This window comes from Ambystoma mexicanum, chromosome 6p (assembly GCF_040938575.1).
Source record: "Ambystoma mexicanum isolate Mex_15411 chromosome 6p, UKY_AmexF1_1, whole genome shotgun sequence".
Lineage (NCBI taxonomy): Eukaryota > Metazoa > Chordata > Amphibia > Caudata > Ambystomatidae > Ambystoma > Ambystoma mexicanum.
Window position 1 is genome coordinate 880,319,213 of NC_090935.1, and position 25,448 is coordinate 880,344,660.

General features: G+C 48.2%; 1 protein-coding gene across 1 annotated transcript in view; it reads left to right on the forward strand.

Moving 5' to 3' along the window:
- WDR36 (WD repeat domain 36) overlaps positions 1 to 25,448 on the forward strand; it is an 804,166-nt gene that overhangs the window by 553,014 nt on the left and 225,704 nt on the right. The window contains exons 15-17 of the mRNA XM_069625487.1: positions 9,327 to 9,435; positions 12,076 to 12,155; positions 12,448 to 12,555. Of these exons, the coding sequence (XP_069481588.1) occupies positions 9,327 to 9,435; positions 12,076 to 12,155; positions 12,448 to 12,555 (297 nt within the window). The remainder of the gene's footprint in view (positions 1 to 9,326; positions 9,436 to 12,075; positions 12,156 to 12,447; positions 12,556 to 25,448) is intronic.

The following is a 25,448-nucleotide window of genomic DNA, read 5'->3' on the forward strand; positions in this document are numbered from 1 at the left end:
CCTGACGGGGAATATTCATGATGAGCATGTAAATCCATGCCAGACCCATGCTGGAGAAATACAGCTACAGGTAAGTAACTTGCTCCATCTGGATTAACCTTTTTCTGTTTCCCATACCTCCTCACCTTCTGGATACTGTATCTTCTGGGGGGGGGGGGGGGGGTGTGTGTGTGTGTGTGTGTGTGTGTGTGGCGCGCCCCACGGGCATGTGGCACGGTTTATACAAACTCCAATGAATAATGCACCCCTCTTGGCTTTGGAAAAAGTGCATATTTCCCTCAGTTTAGGCAATGCTTGCTCCCATAAACTCACAATTCAATATTCATTCACTTTACTTCAGTGATACATCGGCTTCAACTTTTCAATTGACTTTGGTTAACCTTTACCTAAGAGTTACTTTTTAAGCACACACAATCAGTCTTTCCTCTGTTTGAGGTTTTAATATTCAATTAAGGAGTTTCAACAGTTTGACTCTTACGCAAGTGCAATGAATAGGGTTCAAACATGCGCAAGTGCTACTTTTCAGACTTTCCATTGTCTGACAATCAACAGTCGCCTTCGCAGAGCTTTCACTCATACGCATGTTATTCTACTTTGAAACAGTTGCCTGCCTTTCTTTGCGCAAGGGATCAGAATGTGCAGTAACACTCGCCGGTTTTTGTCTTGTTCCAACCACGTGCGGCAGGGCTTGAGCTGCTTCTGGCTTCTTTTGGGTACACACGCCTCCTCGATAAAGGTGTCTTCGGTCCTGCCGCGCAGTTAAGGCGCTCCTCTTGCTCCCAAGACCCTCTGTTGGGGGAGTTTTCCTAAAGTCCCACTTGGAGGTAAGACTTTAGTAAGCTATCTCAGTGGTTTGTAGATCCCCAACTCTCAGTATCAGTCTGTACTACTCAAGGACCTTGGTAGAGTGTCTGAGCAGTCAGGCTCATGTTAAGAGGAAGATGTTAGGTGTAGGTAAGCACACTGAATCTAGCTAGCAATGCACATCGAAGAAATGCACATCCATTTATATTAAAATATAGATGTATATTTACACGAGCCACTGTTAAATACTTGGCACAATAAACCAACACACATAGGTATACTTGACAATACTTTCAAAATGCCACTTTTTAGTTGGTAGTTGCTGAACGTGTACAATAGATACAGAAGTTTGACCGGTCTACCGTACTATCGGTAACTATGCGCAACTGCAAAGTACTACAGTCATTGTATTTAGTCAGCATACACTTAAAAGATAGTGATTTTTGGGAAGGAAAACAGTTGGTGTTATCCTAGCAGAACTTCAGGTTCTAGAGGCAGTTTCCCTGCACAGCAAGTCTTTTAAAGTCCAAAACGCAAACCTAGCTAAAAGGCAGATTGGAAAGGCTTAAAGTCTTGAAAAGCAGCAAATGTTCCTGTGGCTACTTTCTAGTGTCTAGGAAGGAACATACAAGAAGACTTAAAAAATGTTGGAGACCCTGTTAAAGGACTCGGTGAAGGGACACAAGCAGCGGCTTGGGTCGGAGGTTAGAGGGGGTTGCCCTGGACACCTATGCGCGCCCCAGTTCACTGGAGCGACTTTCTGGAATCTGTTAATCAATACCTTTTTCCCCACAGTACCTTAGGTTTGAAGAAAATGTTTGTGTTGCTCCGCAATGTTGCAGCTCTGGCCCCGACCTTCGGTCTGATGATGAAAGGCAGGACAGTGGACTGGATCTCTCAGCAGCAGTTTCAAGGGAGGACATCTGGCACGGCTTTCCTCTTTTCTCTGTTAACTCTGCGGGTTTGGCGCCTTTTCTGCAGCACCAGCGGAGGACGCAATTCGACGGGTCAATATTCTTCACTTCTTTCAGTCCCACACTCAGTTGAGGGGGTCTTTGCGAGTTGGATCAGATCTCTGCATTGTCCTTGAGGGCTCAGCAAAGATTTTGACAATTTCGGCCTTTCCAAGACGACAGACTCGAAATGGGCAGCAGGTCTCCTAGTATTGGGGTTTCACAACTCTGGAAACTCACAGAACCTCAGGAGATAGCTCAAAACGAAGTTCGTTTTGGGACCGGTTGTTCCCACCAGTCAAAAGAAAGGAGTTGTCCTCTTCAGAGTTCCTCTGTCACACTGAAAAAGGGATCATGATAGCAGTCATGGCTTCAGTGTTGCATAGGGTCTGCAGGCATCTCTGGTCATCGTCGTCTTCGATTACTTCAGCTTTGAGTGATCAACTTCATTTTCACTCCAGGAGCCTCACCTTTTATATAGTTCCAGCACTCACTGCTCTGCAATCTTCCTCAGCAGTTTACAGAAGGGGCGTTTGTCTGTCCAGTCGGTACTGCCAGACCCCCCAGTGGGAGCTGGTCCCATTCAGGGACTCTGGCAGAAAAAGGACAACAGGGGGGTGGAAAACTCCTCCCCCACTTCATGCCTACTCAGACACTCTGGAGCCTAGGCAGGGACACCCAAGGGTTCCCACCAAAGGCAAAACACACACAGGCTTCCCCCTCCCAGAATGTTAGAAGTAGAACTGACAAAGAACAACCACACTAGTATTGGCGAAAAAAGAAGGGAGGCCCCGAGTTGGTACTTGGGTGCCTCTATTGTACACTACCGAGGCTCCGGACCATAGCATGCGGTAGAAACATTACACAATAGTTGGTAGAACATGCCCACTACCACCAGTCATAACAAAGGAGATTGTCTATGTGACTAAACAAGTCACAGCAGCAGAGAGAAGGAGGATACTAGATATCCCTTTGGCACTCCACATAAGGTGGTGTCCCAATCGCTCTGACTATAATGTTTTTGGAGAGATACTATCCTTAAGAACTGTAGTTACTCTAGGATAAGGAGCTGTGTGCTGCAAAAGTAGAATACAGCCTTTAAGTGTTATGGAGGAAAATAGACTCCCCAGGACAGGTAAAATACAAAGAATAGAGTTCCAAAAGACAGACCCCCTGAGAATGAATGAGTGCAAAAATGCTCCACTTGTTCAGGATTTCAAAAGTTCAGCATAACGTGCTGGGGGTCTCATTAGGATAGGAGATGAAGCAAAAAATTATAAATCTCCCCAACACCCTTGACTTCATAACACCTTTCAGCCACGGTCTCCGGCACACTTCCTGTTGTGCAATCAGGTTCTCTTGGGGGAAAAGCAGTCTTCTTTCACGCCTTCCGCTGCACAACCATTGCACTTCAGATATTGGGGAAATAGAAATTTCTCAGGACAGGCAGCTGGAATCTTCTTGCTAAAAGTCCCGGTGTCCCTTCTGTTCACCCACTTCTTCTTGGATTGCCAACACCGTGCTCTGCTGCAACCAGCTCCATCTAATGGCCTGCACCTGAGTGGGCCCTTTAAGACTCACCGCTTCCCTCGGGTGTGGGTCGTTAAGCTTAACTAACTGACTGCTACTTCAACATTCCTCTTGAGCCCTCGTCCCAGTACTTGGGGGGGGGGGGGGGGGGATTATGGGAACTGTAGTCCCAAACACCAGAATTAGGTTTTCTTGTTAACTTCTTATTTTTAAATGCAGATCTATTTTCTGTAAATGCATTTAAAGAATCATCATTAGTTTGCTTGAAAAGAGGAAGGCCGTTTGTTTAAGCTATTATTTATGGATTTCCTTGTTCTGTACCTTTGGGAGTAGGGGAGATGTTTAACCTTAGGAGTTTCAAACAGGCTTTCCTTCTTTGGGGTATTTCAAGATCTCACACGAGCTTAATATGTGATTCAGTTGCATCATAATGACCATAAGCCATTACATGTTGTGGTACATTTAAACGGTTCTTCCCTTTCAGAGATAAATACTGTCTCATTCATGGTATCTCCTCACCACCCTGGGCCTTGTTTCCTCCCAGGTGATCCTCCCGCAGTACACCACCCCCAGGGCTGGAATTAGGATAAGTCTGCCTTTCCCAGGCTTCCTGGGAGGAGACTTTGGGCATGATTTTAGTGAGGGATCCATAGGATTCATCATGGGAGTCTTTATATATTCAAAAGTCCCACTCGGGTGTTGGTCATTAGAATCAATAGACTATGCTTTGCAGTTTTGGACCTCTGAGTCCCTATTCCTCATCGCAGTACTTGGGGCATTGTGGGACTTGAAGTACCCAATGTCCTAGTTTCTTTTTCCATTAACACCCTCAATGTCTACTTTATGTAATTTACTCAATTTACTGAGTACATGTTAAGGGAAGGTTTTCAAGCAGGTAAGGTTTTATTCTTGTCTTCATATCCCAAACCTAAGGGAGGGTATCCAACTCTAAGGAGTTACTGCTGGAATTGTTATATTCCGATATTAGTAGTCATGTTTTTATTACTGACAAGGTGGATGTTTTTGGGAAGAGAGTCCTTACTTTGACAGCAAGCCATTACATATTCTGGCAACATGGAAAGTTCTCCTGAAGATGATAATTATTATCATAGTTTTTTTTTATAACCTGCTTGATACCAAAGAGGTTTCTAAGCATGGACCTGGGATTCAAACCTGTGTTGCTCTGCTTTGTCTTGGTTACAAGACAAGCGTGTTGCCACTGTGCTAGTCTACCCATACAGTAAGATAAATGCCACGTCTCCTAGCGGAAACCTTCTATTCCTTTGGGGCCCTTCTTCTCCCAGTTGATCCTCCCGGCTAATACCACTGGTACCAGCTGCCTTCCCCTGGCCACCTGGGAGGAGACTTCAGGAAGGGTTCCTGTGAGGATTCCGGAGGCTTCACATGTACCTAATTTCCGGTTTAATCTTCTAGATGCTGGAAGTGCTTTCTGCGTTGTACCCTTTACTTTCCCGGTCCTCACTGGATGGATGGATGGATGGATGGATGGATGGATGGATGGATGGATGGATGGATGGCTGTCTTAAACTGGGACTTTTGATGTGGGCTGTTTTTCAGCCATCTTCACGTCATATCCTCCTGGTTGTAGAACCTTGAGGTAGAAAGCCTCTGTCATCCAGAAGATTGGTGGAGTACCACTACCCTGCCTCTTCGCCTGTGCTGGGTTCTCCTCCAGAGGTTGCCCCAATCATACCACCATTTTCTGTTATTCGTATCTACTTGGTCTTGTTCCTTCATCTTCCTTGTGCCTTCCCTGTCATTGCCTTTACTCCCTGCTGAATGGCAATTGTTCTTTTGGTTTGCCTAGGTCATCTTTGACCTTTGGTGCAAGTCCCTGGTTGACTGTATCCAGTAATTCGACCTGTAGGAAGTTTGAATGTACCAGAGTGTTTTGTCATTCCTGAGTCAAATTCGGTGTAACTGGCACTGTTGTATTTGCCTGTGGTTCCCTAGCTGGTGGGTTATTCAGATTTTCCCTCAGGAGTCCCCTGGGTCAATGATGGTGGGTTACTCTGGGCACACTTTTCTTGCATGTCACCATTGACTTTCATTGTCCGAAATGCTGATTTGCTTGCTTTCTGCATGGGGCATCTAGTTATCAAACTTTGAACACTTCGAGAGGCTCTTCTCTGGTGTTGGATGATGCTTTCACTGCACTTGTGGGCTAAAACTCACTTACCTGACTTTGTCCTGTTACCGCTAATGTGGCTATTGGATCTGTCCTTTTTGATCCTGTGGGGAACTTAACAATTCTACAAACACCTATAAAGTCACTTTGGAAGGTACTTGTCTGTAAACTGATATTTGCCGTTGGTCCACAATGGGGGGGGGGGGGTCACTGGCGTTTCCTACAACAGACTGGAATTGTAGCCTTTATCTCTGATTTATTGTACAATTTTAAAATGTATCTGTTACATTCCCGTCTATGGAAATGTTCTTAGTTACTTAGAATAGCTGCTGGTTATTGTATTTTATTTCTAGGAGTGTACATTTTTGGTTTGGTATTGTACGACTGTATATTTTAACTTTTGGTAGCTGTTGGGAGTAGATTTCCTTTTTAGGCGACATTCTCTCCACCTGAGAGTCCCCACCACTAGTTTGCTGGACTCTGAGTGCCTAAAGGGACAGGAACTGGGGGAGGTAACCGAAACGCCCCTGGTCTTTGTCCTGCAGTGTGCCTGCCTGGAAGCGTTTTGAACTGGGAGGCAGGCTCCTGGACAGCCGCCCTCCAGACTTGCATGAGAGGCTTAAATGATGTTGGGACAGTTTTTCTGAAGTCCAAGCTTAGCAAAACCATTCAACTGAGTCAGTATTACTCTTGGTATAAGGCTTTCACACCTGAGTTCATGGTAGCGTAGACGGAGCAGCCAGGCTTATCTTAGGAGGGAGAGAGGGCTGGAGAATCAGTGCAAGTGAAATTGTCCAATCAGGACAGCCAGCCCCCTACTGGGATTTGTCCCCATTCAAGCAAGGGGTAAGACAACGGGCTGGGGTGTTTTGGACTCCTTCCTCACTTCCTGCTCTCAGACAGACTGGAGCCTGGGTGGGAAGTCCAGGGGACTCCCGCCGAAGACAAAAATAACACAAAGGAATTTCCTGCCCTGGATGTCGGAGGAAGGTACAAGAAACGACAAACACTAAAATTGCGAAAAAAGAAGACGGGCCATTTTGGTAAAAATTGACACCCTAGGTCCCTTTACTGCAGCTGTGAACACAGCCCGCGCTAAAGGTGCACCAAATTAATACACAATATCACTGCCACCAGCCATTGAAGGGAAGCTTGTCACTGTTACAGAATTGTTACAGTTTTAGTGTGAAAGGGGATACATTGTATCTCCCCAGCACTCCACATAAGGTAGGGTGTGCTGGTTTCACTTTACAAAATGTAAAAGGTATCCAAAGATCCTTTCTACCCTTGGGAACTGTAGGTCACTCAAGGTTAGCACAGGAAAGTTAAAAGGGGACCCTGAGGGCAACCCAGCAACAACAGGCACGTATTGCCAATAAGCTGCTAAAGAGGATAACTTTAAAAAGACACTATGGAGAGTCTTAAAAATGACATTCATAAAGAGTTAGATTGTGAGTGTGGAAAAAGGTTCCCACTCACGGAGGTATTATGGAAAAATATCCCACTAGTAAAGCAACAAGTTCTGGGGTTGAACAAGGAAGGAAGATTTACTAGTTCTTTGCAAATCTTACCTAACAAATGGTAATTGGTACGCTCAGCCAGTTTTCTTGCTTAAAAGGCAAGGTTCTTGGAGCTGAACCTATGAGTCGACCACTGGACTGAGGATCCGTAGAGGAATTCGAAGGAGAATGTCCCAACAACTTCCAAGTGACAGCCGGAGCTTTTGAGTGACCGCTGAAGACCCAACCTCAATTTCTGAGCAACGGGTAAGATCTCTTGAAGACTTCTTCCTACTATAAACTGGTGCAACCAACCAGTCTGAAGACCACCTGCATTTTGCATCATCCCACAAAGAGCTGCAACCTTATGCTGCTATCTCCCAATACCCTGGGACCTGTGCCATTTTGCAGTGCAACGTCGTGTGAAGTGTGGATCGAGCTGAAACCTCATGGACATCCTTCTGGGCCTGCAGTGACCCATTTCCACTCCTTGAAGTCCCCTTAGCTGAGTCAAGGACTGAGAACCAAAGAAAAGTCTCACAGACAACTGTCGCTGAACCGCAGCCTGTGAAGGACTCCAACGCACCAGTGCTGTGAAGATCCCTTGCTGGGCGTTCCACTGACCCAGTGCATCAGTCTGTTCCCTCCCTCAGTACCTTCAGCCATTCAGACCAAGACATCTGAACCAGGGGCAACTGTCGCCTTGCCTTGGTGGTGGGAGGGTGGGCAACCTGCTGCATCAAGTTCCTAATTGATAAGGTACCGTTCCAAGCCTATGTACTTACCCTGGTAGTGTTGCATTGCTCAGGTGTTCTTGCAAGGGTGCAGTTAAGCTGTTACTTGCACCCCTCTCCAGGGCACTCTGAGTCACATTGGGGTGAACAACCCATTGAGCTCTAAATTGCTAAACGATTACCTTCCTGCTAACTTGTAGACATCCTCAAAGACTTTGTTCTGTTTGCTGCTTACCTACCGCTTTCCTCCCCAGCCCTTGATTATTGCATACCCAGTGCCCCCCTTGACTCTTTGTGACTCCTTTAGTATAGGCTTTTCAAGAGTAGTTAAGCAAGAGTTAACTAAAGTTGCAAGAGTTAATCTAAGTTTGCTTATTTGTATTGGTAGTTTTAACTAACCTTTGTGTTTCTTTACATTTGTGATTTTAAAGTGTGCTAACTTTTATTCTACAGTGATTTTACTGTGTGGATAGTACTTATTTTCTAAAGCCTTAGTGTACATAACATAACTATCTTTATAAAACTGTTTGTTTCTCAGTGTTTCCTTGAACCAATTGTATGCTCTAAGTGCTGTGTGCCTCACTACAGCCCTTCTCCCTCCTAGACTAAGCATGGTTGCTCTGCCATTGCTACCAAACCTTTGGGTAGTTCAGGCCAAACCTAAGGTGTTAAGACACTGTCACCTATGGTGCATTTTTCCATGTTGTGTCGCAGACAGTAACTTGTGTAAAACTCCCTAACGGTGTCCCTCTAGGCATTGTTGGTGAAGGGTTAATCACATTTCCTCCCCCCAAGTGCTTGCTATACATACTGTATGCTGTGCATTCGGATCATTAATGGCACTAAGTCAAGGGTCTGCAACCTGTGGCTCTCCATAATACAATTCCTATGATCCCTCTCCATTGACTATGCTGGCTAGACTAAAGGGATTTGTAGTCCAAAACATCTGGCGAGCCACAGGTTGCAGACCCCTTTTTTGTGTACTAGAAGTGAGGGGAATCATTGGGACTTATTGATGTGTCATTTTGGGTCCTGAACATGACCATGTAAATGTGTTTAACATTGTTGGTCAAAGGTTCCCATTGTTACCCCATCCCTTAGCTTTAATTGCTAATGGATTTCTTCTTTCCACGGATTCCTCATCTATGATAGCCTTTCCATGGCGCAGCCGTTCTGCTGAAAATGTTCTGCCACCAGAGGGCAAATTTCGGCTCATTTCGGCTTCGTCCAACACCTCTACGCGCCCCGCAACAGTCATGACGTCGGGGCCAGTATATATAGAGGCGCAGCGCCCTGTGACCTCAGTTTGGTTTTTCTTCAGGAGCACAATCGTCAAGCTTTTTCAAATTTTATTTGATGTCATGCCCAACCCTGCAAAGATAACAGCCCTTCACAATACCCGACTGTTTTAATTGTTACTTTAAAATTGTATTTCTTTGTGGTAACACTTGTTGAGGAAGAGAAGGTGTTGGACTGTTTAACCATTCTACAAAAATTCTTCCACTACGTTAAATATATGGATTATGTGCTTAAATTAATGGCAGGTTTTCATTTATATTGGGGTATTTCAATAAGTGGATTTGCCAAGAATTCAGAAAATATAATCATCTCGATAACACACAATTGTGATTGCTAAATCACTCTTCATTTCTTGCAGTGGTATGCTGGGAATTGCCTTAGATGATTTCTGCATTTGTGTTTTTGATATGGAAACCAGAAAAATTGTCAGGAGGTTTTCCGGACATCAAGGAAACATCAATGACATGGTATTAAGATAAGTTTTATTGAAATGTGATTTTTGTAAAACATTGTGCTATTGTAGTTCCTAAAATTGAAGATTTGCCACTACCAGCTCAATGTGCCAACTGTCTTTTTCTTCCAGGCATGTGCCATTTTCAGTTAATTGGTCATCATTGGGCCATATGACGAATCCAGGGAATTCATCTCATCCCAAGGGGCAGCCACCTCCTTTGGGACTATGGATGTGTGCCAGCTGTGCTATATACACTTTGAAGGGGACAGGGCAAGTGGGATCTCACTGGGTGTGACCCCCCACTTCGGAGGGAAAATCCCCCTTGTAACATCTCCCTTGAAATAAGAATCCCAATTGTTGTGGGCTTCATGGGGACTGACCACTATAATAATGTACAGGGGCCTTTAACAGGGATTGGCTTGGTTTGGGACCCCACTCTATCACCCTCTAATCTGGAAATTCAGAAAATGGGATTTCCCCCTCTAACTTCAGAGCGGAGGATAAAAGGATTGAGACCCATACCTGAAAGGAAGTAGGAGCCAGCCTGAGAGCCCGCTCAAAGCAGACGCCTATTCTGTAGTGTGGAGCAGCTCGATCCTGGAGACCTGACCATGTCGACTCCGTGGTGGGCAGAGCAGTCTTGGAGCCTGCTGGTCCCAAGACTGCAGAGAGCCTGAGGAATCCTGGTTTCCTGAAGCGGTAGACTGAACCGCCGCAGCACACTGGTGTCTTGAAGCTACGACGCCCAGCAGAAAAAACTCTGTGAGAGCCAATTTACACATGAATGCGGTTCTGCAGCAACTGGAGCCGCCCCCTCCCCTGATGAGAAATGCCACAGAGATCCAGGTATACAGCTGACTCGGAGGAGGGAGCTAAATCACCGGAGCACCCCATGAGGGGGTTAGGACATTACGATACACACACACGCGGCCAGTGAGGCTAGATAGCTCACACCGGACTGAAACCCATTACCCCAGAAGGAGGTGAGAAGAATACGCCATACATATGGCCATTGTGGCTGAATAGCCCTTGTTGGGCTGAGACCACCTATATCCCACAAAGGGACGACAATCTGAAACCGGCTGAGGAGGAAAAGGGCCTACGCCAGACTAAATAAAGGGAAACGGAAACCCAGAGAGTGGGGGGGATACCTGAAATTACCCCACAAGGGTGCAAAAGCCATAAGAGTCTGAAGGACCTGAAAGCCCAGCCATTGTTGAGAAAACCATATAAGCCACGAAATAACAAGAATTGTGATAACCTGAAACTAGCTGAAGTCATATGGTCTGCGCCGGACTAAGAGAAATAAAAACATAAGACACTTGAACACCCAGTGGGGCAAACAAGAAATGGAATTCACAAAGAGAACAAAAACGAGACCTGTTGTAGCTCAAAATTGATCAAATACAAGTACTGCAATTAAGGACTGAAATTGTTTAATTAAGCAGAACACTGATGAGGGAGTCACGAATAACCCTATCTAGAAAACCAGGAACGATACGGAATTTGTTTGAAATGTACAGCCTGAACTACAAATAGGGAGACCTGAGAGACAATTGGGTGGGGGGTCACGCACCAGCCCACCCAAGCCAAGGAAGTTGGGAGTAAAACACTTCTCTAGGCTAAGTTGTTAGTGTTAGGGAAAGTCATAGGATAGGATAGAATAGGTTTAGACAGAGGACAACGTTTATTTTAGTGAGATGTCCTGACGCGCACCAGTTTATTTTTTAGAATACGGAGCCACCATCTAGGACTAAAGAAAGACCTGCCGTTTCTTTACTTTAAAATAACAAACATTTGAGAACATGTCCTTGTCCGTCTCCTGTATCTGACTTACCACAGCCCTCATAAATGGTTTGGTTTCTGTATTTGTCCATGTTATCAAATTAACTGAAGTATGTCCTCCAGTAATGAGCGTCCGTTTGACTATTTTCCCCTTCACAAGTGACTTTTAGTGAGAACCTTATTGGGGCTTTGCTTTTGTTGAGTCTGTCCCTCCAGTAAAGCTATGATTTTGCATTCATTTTGTTAATCGAGTCCTGTAAAATATGAACAGATAGGGAAGATTTCAATATCAAAATGCAGTTCCTGGCAATGTGTGCATAGATTCCCTTTGTGTGCATATATCCCACAGATGTGCTGCTGTTAGAAACACAATCATTCACAATCAAATATTTTATTCTATGGGGTTATGTATATGTTTTTAGTCTAATACAACTGAGTAGGGCCCCCTATTATGCCTTTACATCCATCACTGTATTGATCAGTGTGGGGATTTGTTTTAAAGTAATTCACATTTTATTATGAATGGAAGACAAATATTAATATATGCATACCCAATGTGTCACTTGTTTTATTTTATGCCACCTCTATCCAGAAGTGAGTCTTTCATTGTTTTTGCCTCCTGATATGCTTTCAACAATAGTCTACATTTGCATGCTTTCTGTTTCTTCCCATTTTATCCTTGAGGCCATTGTTTGTGTCCGACATGAAGACAATTACCGTTAAGGAATCTTTAGAAATAAATCCATACATTTGACAGGTTGACAGAAACTGAACGTTTTTTGGACAATCATTTCAAAATAAGGGTAATGTTCTCTCTTCTATCGAAGTCTTATTTAGTTGTTCATTTCTTTCCCCCTGCACCCTCAAGGCTTTCAGTCCTGATGGTCGTTGGCTGATAACTGCATCAATGGATTGCTGCATTAAAGTTTGGGATCTTCCATCGGGATGGTGAGTTCATGTAGAAAGTACATGTTTCTACTTTCCCCTTTTCTGTTGCTTTAAGTTATTTTTAAAATGCATGAATAGCTTGACCATGTAGCAACATTTACACTGCTGTAATACGAGGAGGTTGACATTTCAATTCTGATTTTCTAAGCTTGGTGTTCAATTAGTGTTCACATTCTGTGAACGAAATCTAGTTGCAGCATGTGTTTCATATTTTAAAGTTTAAAATCAGTTTTCTTAATCATTAAAACATTGTTTTGCAAAACATGATGAATTTGTTTATTTCACTCCTCAGCCTGATAGACTGTTTTCTGCTGGATTCTGCGGCTGTCTCCATTACCATGTCCCCTACTGGAGATTCTTTAGCTTCTTCTCATGTTGACGATCTTGGTATCTACCTGTGGTAAGTGCAGACACTGTACTATTTACAAAACAAAATTCAAATGTCATTTGTGTGATAAAGGGGAGTTGGTGTCAAACATTTTTGATGCAGTGATTGCTGTTGCATTTTCATGTCATAACCAGGGCAAAGATTGTTAACATTAGCTCATTGTGACCATAAAAATAATGCATTGTTTCTCAGTGGGCCTTGTATTTAAAGGTGCTTACCTCTAACAATATATTATACTCTACATTCTTCCTGTTCTTGCAAGGTAGAGTGACCTCTTTTTGCTCACTTTGCGAGTACCTTGAACTTTTTGATGGTCTCCTGTGTTGCTCTATTTTTCCCCCAAGTAGTCCCTTTTAAGGTCTCACTGGGGATGCAATTTATTGTAGTGTGTGCTCTTTCAGTACTGTAAGGTCCCTAGTGAGGGGACTACCATGATGGTGCTCATTAGTTTCTTGGGACAAGTATCCTTTTCCAATGTGCTCATGTTTTGTTGGTGGCAGTGATAGCTTATGTCATGGTTAAACCATTTTGATAATTTTAGCATGCCTTTTTGCAAAGCTGCAGGAGTACTGTATCCGTGATAGAATAGCTATATTTTGAGGGTGGGACAACCCAAGCCTTTTTGATTTTTATTCCATAAGAGGAAAGTAATTCTGTTGCAGAACCCGGAGGGTGGGTCTTTCAAATGCTCCATGCCAGTATAAAAGTATAAACTTGCCTTTGCTGAGATAGCCAGCAGGCGCCCTCTGCCCCAGCTCTGCAATGGCACAGGGCAGGTACAAAAGTCACATGTGCGTTCTTAACTGCTGCTGCAGGTAGAGGTGGCTTTAACTGTCTGCGCCTCTGATCTCAGCGATATCGTATGCCGTAGTCTGGTCACACATACAATACCTTTGTGTGGGGTATGGTGATTTCTAAGAACACACAATCATTCAGACAGAGCAACTTGATGTCAAAGCTTGTCCATGCTCCAAGACTGATGTACATCAGTATCTGGTCTGACTGTCTCCATAGTTCCTATGTGGGACCATAGCCAAGTTGCTGCCTTTTGATCCTCCTGCAGGACTACAATTTCCTCTCAGGGCGCTGGAACCATCCCCCAGGAGGTGTCGGTTAAGTAAGAATGAGTGCAGTTCTACTGGTTTGGGACTACACAAGATTTCTCTTGGTATTAGGTAACCCACCTTTTAATATAGGCCCGTAGTACACACGTTGGTAGTGTGACTGAGCAGCCAGGCTTATCTTAAAATGGGTAATGTGAGCTGTAGAGCTGTACAATGAAATCAGTAAATGCAATTATCCAAGTAAACACTTACACACTTAAAGGTATATTGCATAAATTATGTATCCCGACACAAAGATATTTAAAGCATTCTTTAAAAAGTAGCAATTCATTGTAAGATTAATCCCAAATTAGGGTTCAGAGGTGATGCCAGTATAACATTTATATTGGTATCACCTTTGCAGTATTGAGTTATTTAACAAAGGAAAGGTTAGGGTTAGAATCAGAACAGACTCATAGGTTATAATAACAGTTTGATTCTCCCAAAGGAACCTGTAAGGAACAAGCACTGCCAAAGCCAATGGATTCAGAAGGAAGCCTTTAGGGAGCCAGGACAGACAAATTCAATGGGCAAAGTCAAAGTTCTGATGCTCTTCTTAGAGAAAAATGTTCTTAAATAGTCAGTGTTCATAAGAGAAATTACAAACTCTAGAGGAACCACCTTTAGAACAAGCTCTAAGGCCAGTGCCGGTAAGGTGAGGTCAACTTAGTGTAGGGTTAAATTGCACTCCCAAAGGTTGGAAGCACCCCGAATGGCAAAAGAATAGTATACCCCAAGCCCCACAGTACCTTTTGAAATGAAAAGATTGTTCCAGCTGGATGCCTTCTGTATGCACTGCTACAGGCCCTTGTTCCTGGTCCTTGGTTGTGGGACCGAAAAGGGAGGACATCTGGCGGGCTCCTGTGGCAGCACTCGAGTGAGGGACTCAACAGCAATGGATTTCCGTCAATTCTGCAGCTCTTTATGGTTTTGGCGCCTTTTTCTCAACACCAAGAAGAACGAAAAGCTCTCGTTAGAAGTTCCTTGGTCCTGGACTCTGGTGAGGGGACTCTGGACGTGGATGTCTTGCTGCTGTAGGGTCCTCTGGATGCCCACAAAGATTTTGCCGGAATCACACTTCGGAAGACAATGCACTCACAGATGGTTGCGGTACCCCAGGTATTGGGCCTCTGCAGCCTTGGAAAGTCACAGCAAGTCGGTGGTTATGCCAAAATATTTTTTCTTGAAGCTAGTTCGGCCCACCAGCCTAAGGGACGAAGTCGTGCTGCACGGGTCTTCCCTGTCGATTAGAAAACTGGGTAATCCCAGCTGCAGGGCTTCACTGGGCACTTTGCGGTCGAGGAGGTTGCTGCTAGCGTTTGCTCTCATCTTCTGCTTGGATGTTGTCCTCCAGTGGTCGACTCTTAGTCCCAAAAAACCTTGCTTGTTATGCAAGTTCCCATTCATTCACATCCGTAGGCTGCTAATCACAGAGCAGGTGGCTGTCCTCCAGGACTGCCAGCCGGCCAATAGGAACTGTTTCACTCAAGCACACCTAGAGACAAAGGACAGGGACGTTTCGGGACCCACCCTCACTTCCTGCCTTTCCAGACGCACTGGAGCCTGGGCGGGCTTCAGGGCTGAAGCCTGCCAAAGGCGAAACACGCAAAGGACTCAAACCTGATGCAAACATAGTAAAAGCCCAGAAGAAACTAATGAACAAGAAATGTAGAAAAAAGAAGACTGGGACATTTTTAGAAAATGGTCACCCTTGAGTGCAGCACTGCAGCATCAGCCTGCAGATGCATGTCACTAGGTAGTACAATCATAAAAACACTGCCACCAGCCATTCAAGTGAGCTAGGGTAACAAAATGTTACATGAGGAATGGGTTAAAGGAGTTACTATGTACCGCCCCAGCACTCCACGTATGGTGGTTGAGTGCTGGACCCATAAAGTAAAGGTAAGTAAGACAGGGGTCATCTTATTATTCTTGGGAACAGTAGTTCACCCAAGAAAATGTAGTTCAGCATTAAGAAAAGTCCAAGGGATTTCTCAGTGACCCTGCACAAAAGGTGCTGTGTCACAATGTAAAAGGAGTTTACCAGACTCCATAAAACAGGAAGGAACAGAAAATCATAGTCAGGAAAACACATGAGTGAGTGAAAAAAAGGCCCCACTCACTCATGAGTACAAATTAATAAGCCCTTGAGTCCAGCAAAAGAGTTGGGGGTCTCTAAGGTTAAAGGGAATTGGCACAGAAATAGAAATTCTCCTAAACAGTCTCCTTGGAACCAGTGCTCAGTGCTGCAAAAGCAATACTGACAAAAAAGGCACGCTTAAACCAGTGTGTCAACCACTGGGAGTCCCTTTGAGGTCAGCAGGAATTTAAGGGGATAGTGCGAGAGTAGTTTGACGATTGCATTTGCAGCTTCTCCTCATGGGGGAACCCCCCCTCCCTCTGTGGCTAGGGAGGTAAGCCCACTCCGTAATACCCTCTCTAGGGGTAGAGGCAAGCGGGACCTCACTGGGAGAGACTTCCCCTTTGGGGACAATGACTCCCCTTCATGTGAGGAACTCCCTAAAGTTGTGCGTACTATAGCCTACATGGGGTGTTTTATAATACCAGAACCTGTGGTATCAAAACTGGGATGAAGAAATTCCTGATACATACTGTTCATCTTATAAAAAAAAGTTAACGTCCCTTTAAATTGGGATGCCCAATCCACTGAGATGAGTATATGGAGAGAGAGAGAGCGAGATATTGATTTTCTGAGGGCTGTGGAATCTGCTTAGATCACAATTAATTGCTATGCATAGGCCCGACATCTTGTGAAAGCTGCAGAGTATTAGTAGTTTGCGAAACTCTAAAAGGGACGTCTACCGGCGTGCCAGTAATACTATCCCTAGTGTGACGTCCACTGTACCTATGGTCCTTCACGTGTCGGGGTCCCTCAGATTGTTTTTTTCCACCATCGTGACAGATACTTAATTGCAGAGTTCATTTCGGCTGACTCCATTTAATATTGAAAAATTAATTTCGTCCTTGGAAGGGCACACCGGGCCTCGACCCTGACATTAGGGAGCGTGGGGGGTGGACATTGGGGAATGCATGTTCCCCTTTACACACTCTTTTCTCGCCTGGCTGCCATTTTCCTTAACTATGAAGGACACTACATTTAAGTTCTGCCCCACTTGTGATAAAAAAATCATCTGGGTAGACAAGCACCATGTGTGCAATCTGTCTTGCACAGGATCATGACAAGGGGCATTGTTGAGCCTATAGGCCGAGGCCGCCATGGATGTGGAGGGAGCTTCCAGTTATGGGAGCGTTGCGGTCTTTTCAGACAGCGAAGGCGATGGGGAACCATTGGATTCCCAAGTGCAAGCCCCCGACCCCAAGAGACAGGCTGGCGGCTCTGTTACGGGGACGACACCCGGTGCCGGAAGCACTCACACTACCCCCAGCACTAAGCACATAGCCAAGGGCAAGGAATTGACGCCATCGTCGGCCATACGTCCACACAGTGTCAAGGGGGAGGTCCACTGAATTCCTGTCCTCTGAGCACTCATGGTCCCGATCGCCTCACGACAGGCCCTGTAAGTTGAAAGACAAACCAGATGCTGTGTCAAACCCTCTACAGAAACGCTGAACGTTGGAAGACGAGGCTTTGGTCCGCCGAAAATGGACACACCACGTCGAAAACAGCTGTTAGCACCAAAAGCACTAGATTAGCCCACTTGGTGCAAAAGCATGTCCCTGAAAGCCTGCTTAAATAAAAAAAAAACACTCCTACAAGAGTCACTCTTACAAGGAGAAGTCTAGCAAGGACATGTCCACCACAACTCACAGCGAAAAACACTGTTGCCCAGGAGGAAAGGACCTTAGCAGAAGCCTTAAAAAACAAGAGCCAGTCTACACCCCAATGACAGTCCATTACTCAGTACACAGGAGTCATTCTAAGTTCAGCCTCATGGACTGATGAAGACATAGACAGGGTTATGACAAGGATGACTTTTATGGTGAACTTCTTTGACCAAATTGTAGTCATCATGACTCTACATAAGTTTGTAAGTCTTGTGGGCACGTTTACCCTTTAGACTTTCGGGCAGCGCCAGGTAATTCTGCACTGTTACTATCTACCTTGCTCAATTGAGAGCTATTCTAGGCACCTTTCATTCATGCCCATACTCGCATAAGATGGCTGCCATCCGCTGCCAATTGTTTGGACTGGGACGCATATGCTAATTTATGCAATAGTTACATAACTAGCTCCATTACATGTCGCGGCCGGCTCCCTAAGTGACATATGCGTACTCACGCAAGGTAAGAAGTGTCCTTCGCGCACGTCCCTCAGTTGCTTACAGGGGCTTAACCTGCACATGTGACCTTAATCTACTTCTCTAATTGTAATTAGGCTAATGACCATACTTTCACTTCTGTCCCCCCTCTCTCCTTATTGTTTCTCATGTACGTACATGCGGCATGCAGCATGCACATTTCAAATCAAAGACTCCTGCCCAATCGCAGGTCAATCATTTCTAGCCTCTCAACATATATAGGTACGTGCCCACTCAATTCTGTTTTGAATACATATTGCTTAAGTAAATTACCAAGTCATACGGCTGGCGTACTTAAATAAGTTTCAAATGTGGTTTTGATTTTCAGTGGAGCCCACAGAAAACAGCATCATAAAAATTGGACACATTAAATTTTAACTCCATGGTAAGTGGCCTCATCCTTGTTTAGCCACTGACATTTTGATTTTTGACCACGCATTGGCGATATGCCTAATTGACCTTTATACCTTGCTTTTTCCTTCCAGCAATGCTATAGCTGAACAAGTTTCAAAAGGTACATTATTTTTGTAGTTAAGTGCATGGCTAACTATTCATTCTCCAGCATGGGGTCTGGCATGGATTCACATGCTCATGAATATTCCCCGTCGTCAGGCTGGGAATCCTCGGTAAAGAAAAAACCAGTATCAGTTTCGTTTCTGATCTGTCTTTCGTAGTAACAACCAATCACTGGTCTCTGCGTCATACTGACCACAGCCAATGACTGCCCTCTACCTAAGCACCGCCTCTGGCAGCCATCTTCAGATTTTTACTGCACGTTCATGTGTTGGGATCCTCGTGCTATTGCTCTCGAGCGTTAGTGCTATTTTTCGCGCTTTTTCTCAAAAAACTTCGATTCTTTCGGTCAAAAGAGCCTCAAGCTCCACCGATCCTACATCCGATCAACGGGGACCCGTGTCGGATTCGTCTGTGCCCCTCAAGGGTGAAGATTTCGTCGAGCTACACTTCGGAGGACTCCAGAAGCTTCTCAGGCCCGGTCTCGGAGATGGCCCAGGAGAAGGGAAGCTCGACGCCCGGAAAGCTGTTCAGGGTCTGCCCTGGATGCCAGCTGCAGAACGTCTTTAAGGAGGACGAACACTCTTTCTGCCTTTACTGCCTTCATGAGGACAAGACGCACGTGGAGAAGGACTGTGCGTTTTGCGGCAACATGTCGGAACGGACCATGAAGGACCGCCATCAACGTCTCGCCAACTGGCTGGAGGGTAAGAGCCCGTCTGGCGAGAAGAAGAAATCCGAGCGGTCTTCTAAGACCTTTGAGGGCGCCCCGGCGACGGGGGCCCAACATAAGGCCAAGCACCGCGAGTCCGCTGGCACCGGGAGCGCCGAACGGTCGGGCTCTACGGGCGCCAGGCAGGGCGCACCCTCCCCGGCACCATCAACCACGAGCCAACGCTCTGGGTCGGGTAAGAGGAAGGCCGAGCAAGCTCCTGGAGAGGCCCCGGTCGAGCTCTAAGGCAGAGGAGGAGCGTGGCAGTGCCCCCTCCCTCAAGGATAAGGCGGTGAGCGCACCTAAGGTGGTGAAGGCCTTGATCCATCCGACCAAGCCCTCTATCGAAACGGTTGCGGCGGCCCTGGCTCAGCCTGTGGAGGCTGCACCAGTGGTGGCGACCTCGGGGCCCAGAATCTCCCTGCCTCCTCGGAGGGAGTCTTCTTTTGTGCCCATCGATAGGACCCCCGTGGAACCCTCCGTGGGGAAGAAGGGGGGGCAGGGCGTCGTCGTAGATTCGGCCTCAACCTCAGAAGAGGAGCTGATCGAGGTCTTAAGCCACGGCCTAGGCGTGGAAGAAGGCCAGCCCGTCGGAATGGACCCCGACGCAGGTGACGACGACGACATCGTCGAGGATACCGACGGGGCCCCTGCTCGCCCGTCGGACTCCCCTCTGCCAGCGCCGCAAGACAACTCGGCGGCCATTTTGTTGGCCATACAGTCCTTATGCTCCGAGATAAGGACGAGGCTACCGTTACCGACGGAGGAACCTCTCCCGTCGGGGGATCCAGAACCGGGACCTTCTGGTGTTCCCCCTACCAAGAAAAGAAGGATCCATCCACCACCTCCTTTTCAACCGTCGCGCCCCGTCCAGCCCTCCTCCCCGTCCACCCGAGGGGATGATACGGGGACTGACACGGCAGCGACGGGTACGGACGACGAGGCATACGACGAGGATTTTCCGTCGTCGCCTCCCGCCAGGGCTTCTCCGCCCGACGAGATCGGATCTTTCCACTCCATGATCTCCAGGGCTTCCGAGCTTTTCCAACTCTGCCCTGAGGAGAAGAAAAAGGAAGGCTTCCTTTATCAGCGGCGCGAGGCCAAGAGGAAGACGGTCCTCGCAGTGCCTCTGTTGGACGACATTTGGGATGAGGGCCTTTCCCTCCTCAAGAACCCTTCCACGACGCCAGCTAGAAGAGACCGGTACGAGAAAAAGTACCGGGTCCCGGACACGGCCCCCCTGTGCCTCCGGGCGCAGCCTACCCCGGATTCCGTCGTCTCCGCGGCAGCCAGGAAGAAAGCGGGGGGGGGGTGCGGCCTCCACATCGACTTCCCCGCCAGACGGCGAGGGAAGGAAATTGGATGCTATGGGACGTAGAGTCATCTCGTCGGCAGCGACGACGATTAAAGCGGCCAACGCCTTGGCTATCGTGGCTCGCTACGACAGGGAGCTCTGGTACAAGATAGCTCCCCTGCTGGATTTTCTGCCGGACGACAAGAGGGCGGAGGCCCTGGAGATCCTGCAGGAAGGTGAGGTGGCCTCGGACCACGCCATCACCGTGGCGACGGACATCGCCGACACTGGGTTCCGCCAGCTGGGCAACGGCGTTTGCCTTCGACGTCGTGGATGGCTCAAAGCTACGGACTTCCGGCAGGACGTCCAGACCAGAGTCCTGGACATGCCCTTCGACGGGAACAATCTGTTTGGGAAGACAGTGGACGATTCCCTTCAGGCCATCAAGGCGGATACTGAGACGGCCCGGGCCCTTGGAGTTCTGCAGCAACGACGGACGCCCTTTCGGAGCAGCGGAGGCAAGGGCGCCTCCAAAGGTTCCGGCGGCGGTTTCGCTTCCTACCGTCAAGCGGCCCGCTCGTCGTCGCAAGAGGCCTACAGAGGACGAGGCAAGTCTAGCGGACCCCGCCGTCGTCGCCAAGGACAAGGCGGCAAGGCCGCGTCCAAGCAGGATTGAACCGGCCGTGGGGTCGGGCCCCCACCGAAGCACCCCGGTGGGAGGCCGGCTGGCGGGCTTCGTCAGCGTGTGGGAGTCCATCTCCACCGACCGTTGGGTGCTGGACGCCCTGGCCCGGGGCCACGCGCTCGAGTTTCAAAGAAGGTGCCCGCGCGTCCCCCCCGTGGCCAGGAAAGAATTTCACGCCCCTCAACTTCTCCTGGAGGTAAAGGCGATGCTCAGGAAGGGCGCCATCGAACTCGTCCCAAAGGGGCTTCGGGGCTCCGGAGTCTACTCGAGATACTTCCTCGTGAAGAAGAAGACGGGAGGATGGCGCCCCATCCTAGACCTGCGACGTCTGAACAAGTTCATCAAGGCGCAGAAGTTCCGGATGGTCACCCTCCAGCACGTCCTGGGTCAGCTGGAGGAAGGAGACTTCCTATCGTCGTTGGATTTGGAGGATGCCTACTTCCACATTCCCATCCTAAAGGGGCACCGGAAATTCCTCAGGTTCGTGGTCCAAGGGCGTCATTACCAGTTCAAAGCCCTTCCCTTCGGACTACGGTCGGCACCCAGGGTATTCACCAAGTGCCTCGCACCGGTGGCGGCGCAGCTGCGCCGCGAGGGGATTCACGTCTACCCCTACCTGGACGACTGGCTCATCCGCGCCAAGACGAGGGAGCTCGCCGTGGTCCACACGGCAAGGACCGTCCAACTCCTCACGGACCTGGGATTCTCCGTGAACTACGCCAAATCCCACCTGGTGCCCGCGCAAGTCGCACTGTTTCTGGGAGCGAGGCTCGACACAGTGTCCCTTCTGGCCTCCCCGTCGGAGGAGAGGACCAGGACCATCTTGGGCAAGGTGCAACGGATCTTGGTGGCCGACGCGGCCAAAGTGAGGTCCATCAAGTCCCTCCTCGGGATGATGTCTTCCTGCATCTACCTCATTCCCATGTGCAGGCTCCGGATGCGCCCGTTGCAAGAATTCCTGGATGCGCGCTGGATCCAGACGACGGGCAGCTTCGAGGAAAGGATCAAGCTCGACGAGAGCTTCCGACGAGCGATACGGTGGTGGGGCACCCGCGCGCATCTGACGGCGGGCATGGACTTCCAGGCCCCAGCCCACCAGGAGACTGTGACCACGGATGCCTCCCTGGAAGGGTGGGGAGCGCACACCGAAAATCTGCACGCAAGTGGACTCTGGCTCCCGACGGAGAAGTCCCTGCATATCAACGTCCTGGAGCTCCGTGCAGTGTTTTGGGCCCTCAGGTCCTTCCTTCTGTCCCTCAAGGGCAAGGTGGTGAGGATCTTCACCGACAACACCACCACCATGTTTTACATCAGGAAACAGGGCGGAACCAGGTCCCCAGCGCTGTCCAAGGAGGCGCAGGACCTGTGGCATTGGGCCGTCGCCCAAGGGATTTTTCTGGTGCCGTTTCATCTGGCAGGGATAAAAAACACCATCGCCGACTCACTCAGCAGGGAGCTGCGCTCGTGCCACGAGTGGGAACTACGGCAGGATCTGGTGGATCGCCTCTTCCGACGGTGGGGCACACCCCAGATCGACCTGTTCGCGACGGCGACGAACACCAAGTGCCGGAGGTTCGCCAGCAGGTTTCCCCAGACGAGGAGCATGGGCGATGCTTTCTCGTTCCCCTGGGAGGGCCTGTTCCTCTACGCGTTCCCTTCTTTGCCTCTGCTAATCCGGCTCATCAACCAGCTCAAGAGGTCACGGTGCAGGATGATCCTCGTCGCACCTGCGTGGCCGAGGCAGATATGGTTCCCGGACTTGCTGGACTTGTCAGCGTCCCCGCCGATCAAGCTGCCGGCGGACGCGGATCTACTCTCCAGGGAAGGAGGCGCCATCCTCCACCACGACCCGAAGTCGCTGAACTTGCAGGCCTGGCTCCTGCAGCGCTAGAGTTTGGAGGATACGACATACCGGCCGATTGCAGAGAGGTTCTTGCAAAGGCCAGGGCGTCCTCGACTCTTAAATGCTACGGACACAAATGGAAGAGGTTCTCTGTCTGGTGCCGCGCACAGAAGATTAACCCTCTACGGATTACGGCTCCCCAAGTACTGCCGTACCTGCTGACGCTGGCCAAAGCTGGTCTGGCACACGCGTCCATCAAGATTCATCTTGCTGCGATCTCCCGATACACCAGAACCACGGGGCGGACGTCCTTGTGGTCTCATCGTCTGGTGAAAGAGTTCATGAAGGGACTGTTCAGATCGTTCCCGCCGGTGAAGGCTCCGGCCCCGGCGTGGGAGCTCAACGTGGTGCTGACCAAGCTCATGGGACCTCCGTTCGAGCCTCTGCACTCGGCCCCGTTGAAGTTTCTATCGTGGAAAACAGCTTTTCTTGTGGCCATCACCTCCGCACGACGAGTGGGAGAGATCCAGGCCCTTTCCTGCAAGGCCCCGTACTTGACTTTCCACGACACGAGGGTAGTGCTCAGGACGCACCCCTCCTTCATGCCCAAGGTACCGTCGGACTTCCATCTCAACGAACCCTTGGTGTTACCTGTGTTCTTCCCGTCGCCTTCGTCGCCGGCTGAGAGGACTTTGCACTCGCTGGATGTAGCTAGAGCGCTGAAGTTCTACGTGGACCGCACGAAGTGTTTTCGGAAGACGTCACAACTCTTTGTGAACTTTGGACCTGTCAATCAGGGGAAGGCTCTCTCGAAGGCTTCCATCTCCAGATGGCTCTCCGGCTGTATCATGTGCTGTCACCGGTTGGCAAACCGACCGCTGCCTGGCCGTCCGAGAGCCCATTCCACCAGAGCGATCGCAGCTACCACGGCGTTCCTATCTGGTGTGCCCCTGCTGGACATATGCAGGGCTGCTACGTGGAGGTCGACGCACACCTTCACGAAATTCTACTGCGTCGACCGGGATTCCAGGGAGGAGTCCAGGGTCGGCCAAGCAGTGCTGCGCAACCTGTTCGCCTGAGGTGAGCCTGGTGAGGAGGTAAGATGCTTAATGTTGAGTTGATGTGATGCTTGATGTTGAGCCTTTGCCACCTCCCGTGGTTGTGCATGTGTGTACTGCTATGTATTCTTTATTCATGAGCATGTGAATCCATGCCAGACCCCATGCTGGAGAAGGAACAAGTTACTTACCTGTAACTGTTGTTCTCCAGCATGGGTCTGGCATGGATTCACATGCGAACCCTCCCGCCTACCCCTCTGCGGCTCTTCACTTGGTCATACTGCCACTTCACGTGCTTCCAAATCTGAAGATGGCTGCCAGAGGCGGTGCTTAGGTAGAGGGCAGTCATTGGCTGTGGTCAGTATGACGCAGAGACCAGTGATTGGTTGTTACTACGAAAGACAGATCAGAAACGAAACTGATACTGGTTTTTTCTTTACCGAGGATTCCCAGCCTGACGACGGGGAATATTCATGAGCATGTGAATCCATGCCAGACCCATGCTGGAGAACAACAGTTACAGGTAAGTAACTTGTTCCTTTTCTCATCTTTTTTGCTTGCGCGCAACCATCTTGGTTGCACATGCTGAAACCGCACAACTTGGTCCTCATGCTAATTTGGTTATTTTTTGGTCACTTCCTTCCTTGTTGTTTGCTGTCATGTATTCCACTCAACCATGACAACTGGTGGTATGGTATTGATGACCAATATTTGTCTGCTTATGATTCTTACTGTATGCAATGATCATATGTTATGCATTTATTTGGGCTAATGTGCAACTAATATTGTGTTTGTTTAATGACCAATCAACCCTATTGTGTCCCTTGTTTGTTTTGGATGGTTTCATATTGGACAATATCTGCACCTTAATACCAAACATTTCTGTATATGATGTATTCAGCCTCAGAGGAAGAGCCTTACGGCTCGAAACACGTGTCGGGCTGTCTTGTCACTAATTAAATTTATGCACAAACTGTATTCCTTCTGTTGATGACTGTGCGCAGTGTGAAAGTAAAACCCTCTTTGTTTACACTTTGATACACTGTGGGGCTCGTGGCAGGTGACCCACACCCTGCTCCCACCTGTAGCCCAGTCACCTGTAACTTTACTAGGATATAGCGCTGGCTCTCACCCAGTTTCCCCCTGCCATTTGGTTCACAATTCTTTGGAAAGAACCCACAGGCATACCAAAATGTCCAACCACGCCACCAACAACCGAGGCTTTGACTTCCTAGCCCCCAGTTAAAGTTAAAAGGCCACGTCCTGACACCCTTCCTATTTCGCCTCAAATCGACCCAGTCAATAGTGATCTGTATGATGTACATACTGACAATGACGACAAACCTTAAGAGATAGTCCATTATTATGATGATGATGATGAGGAGAAAGAGGAGGTGTACAACCTAGCCTCACCAAT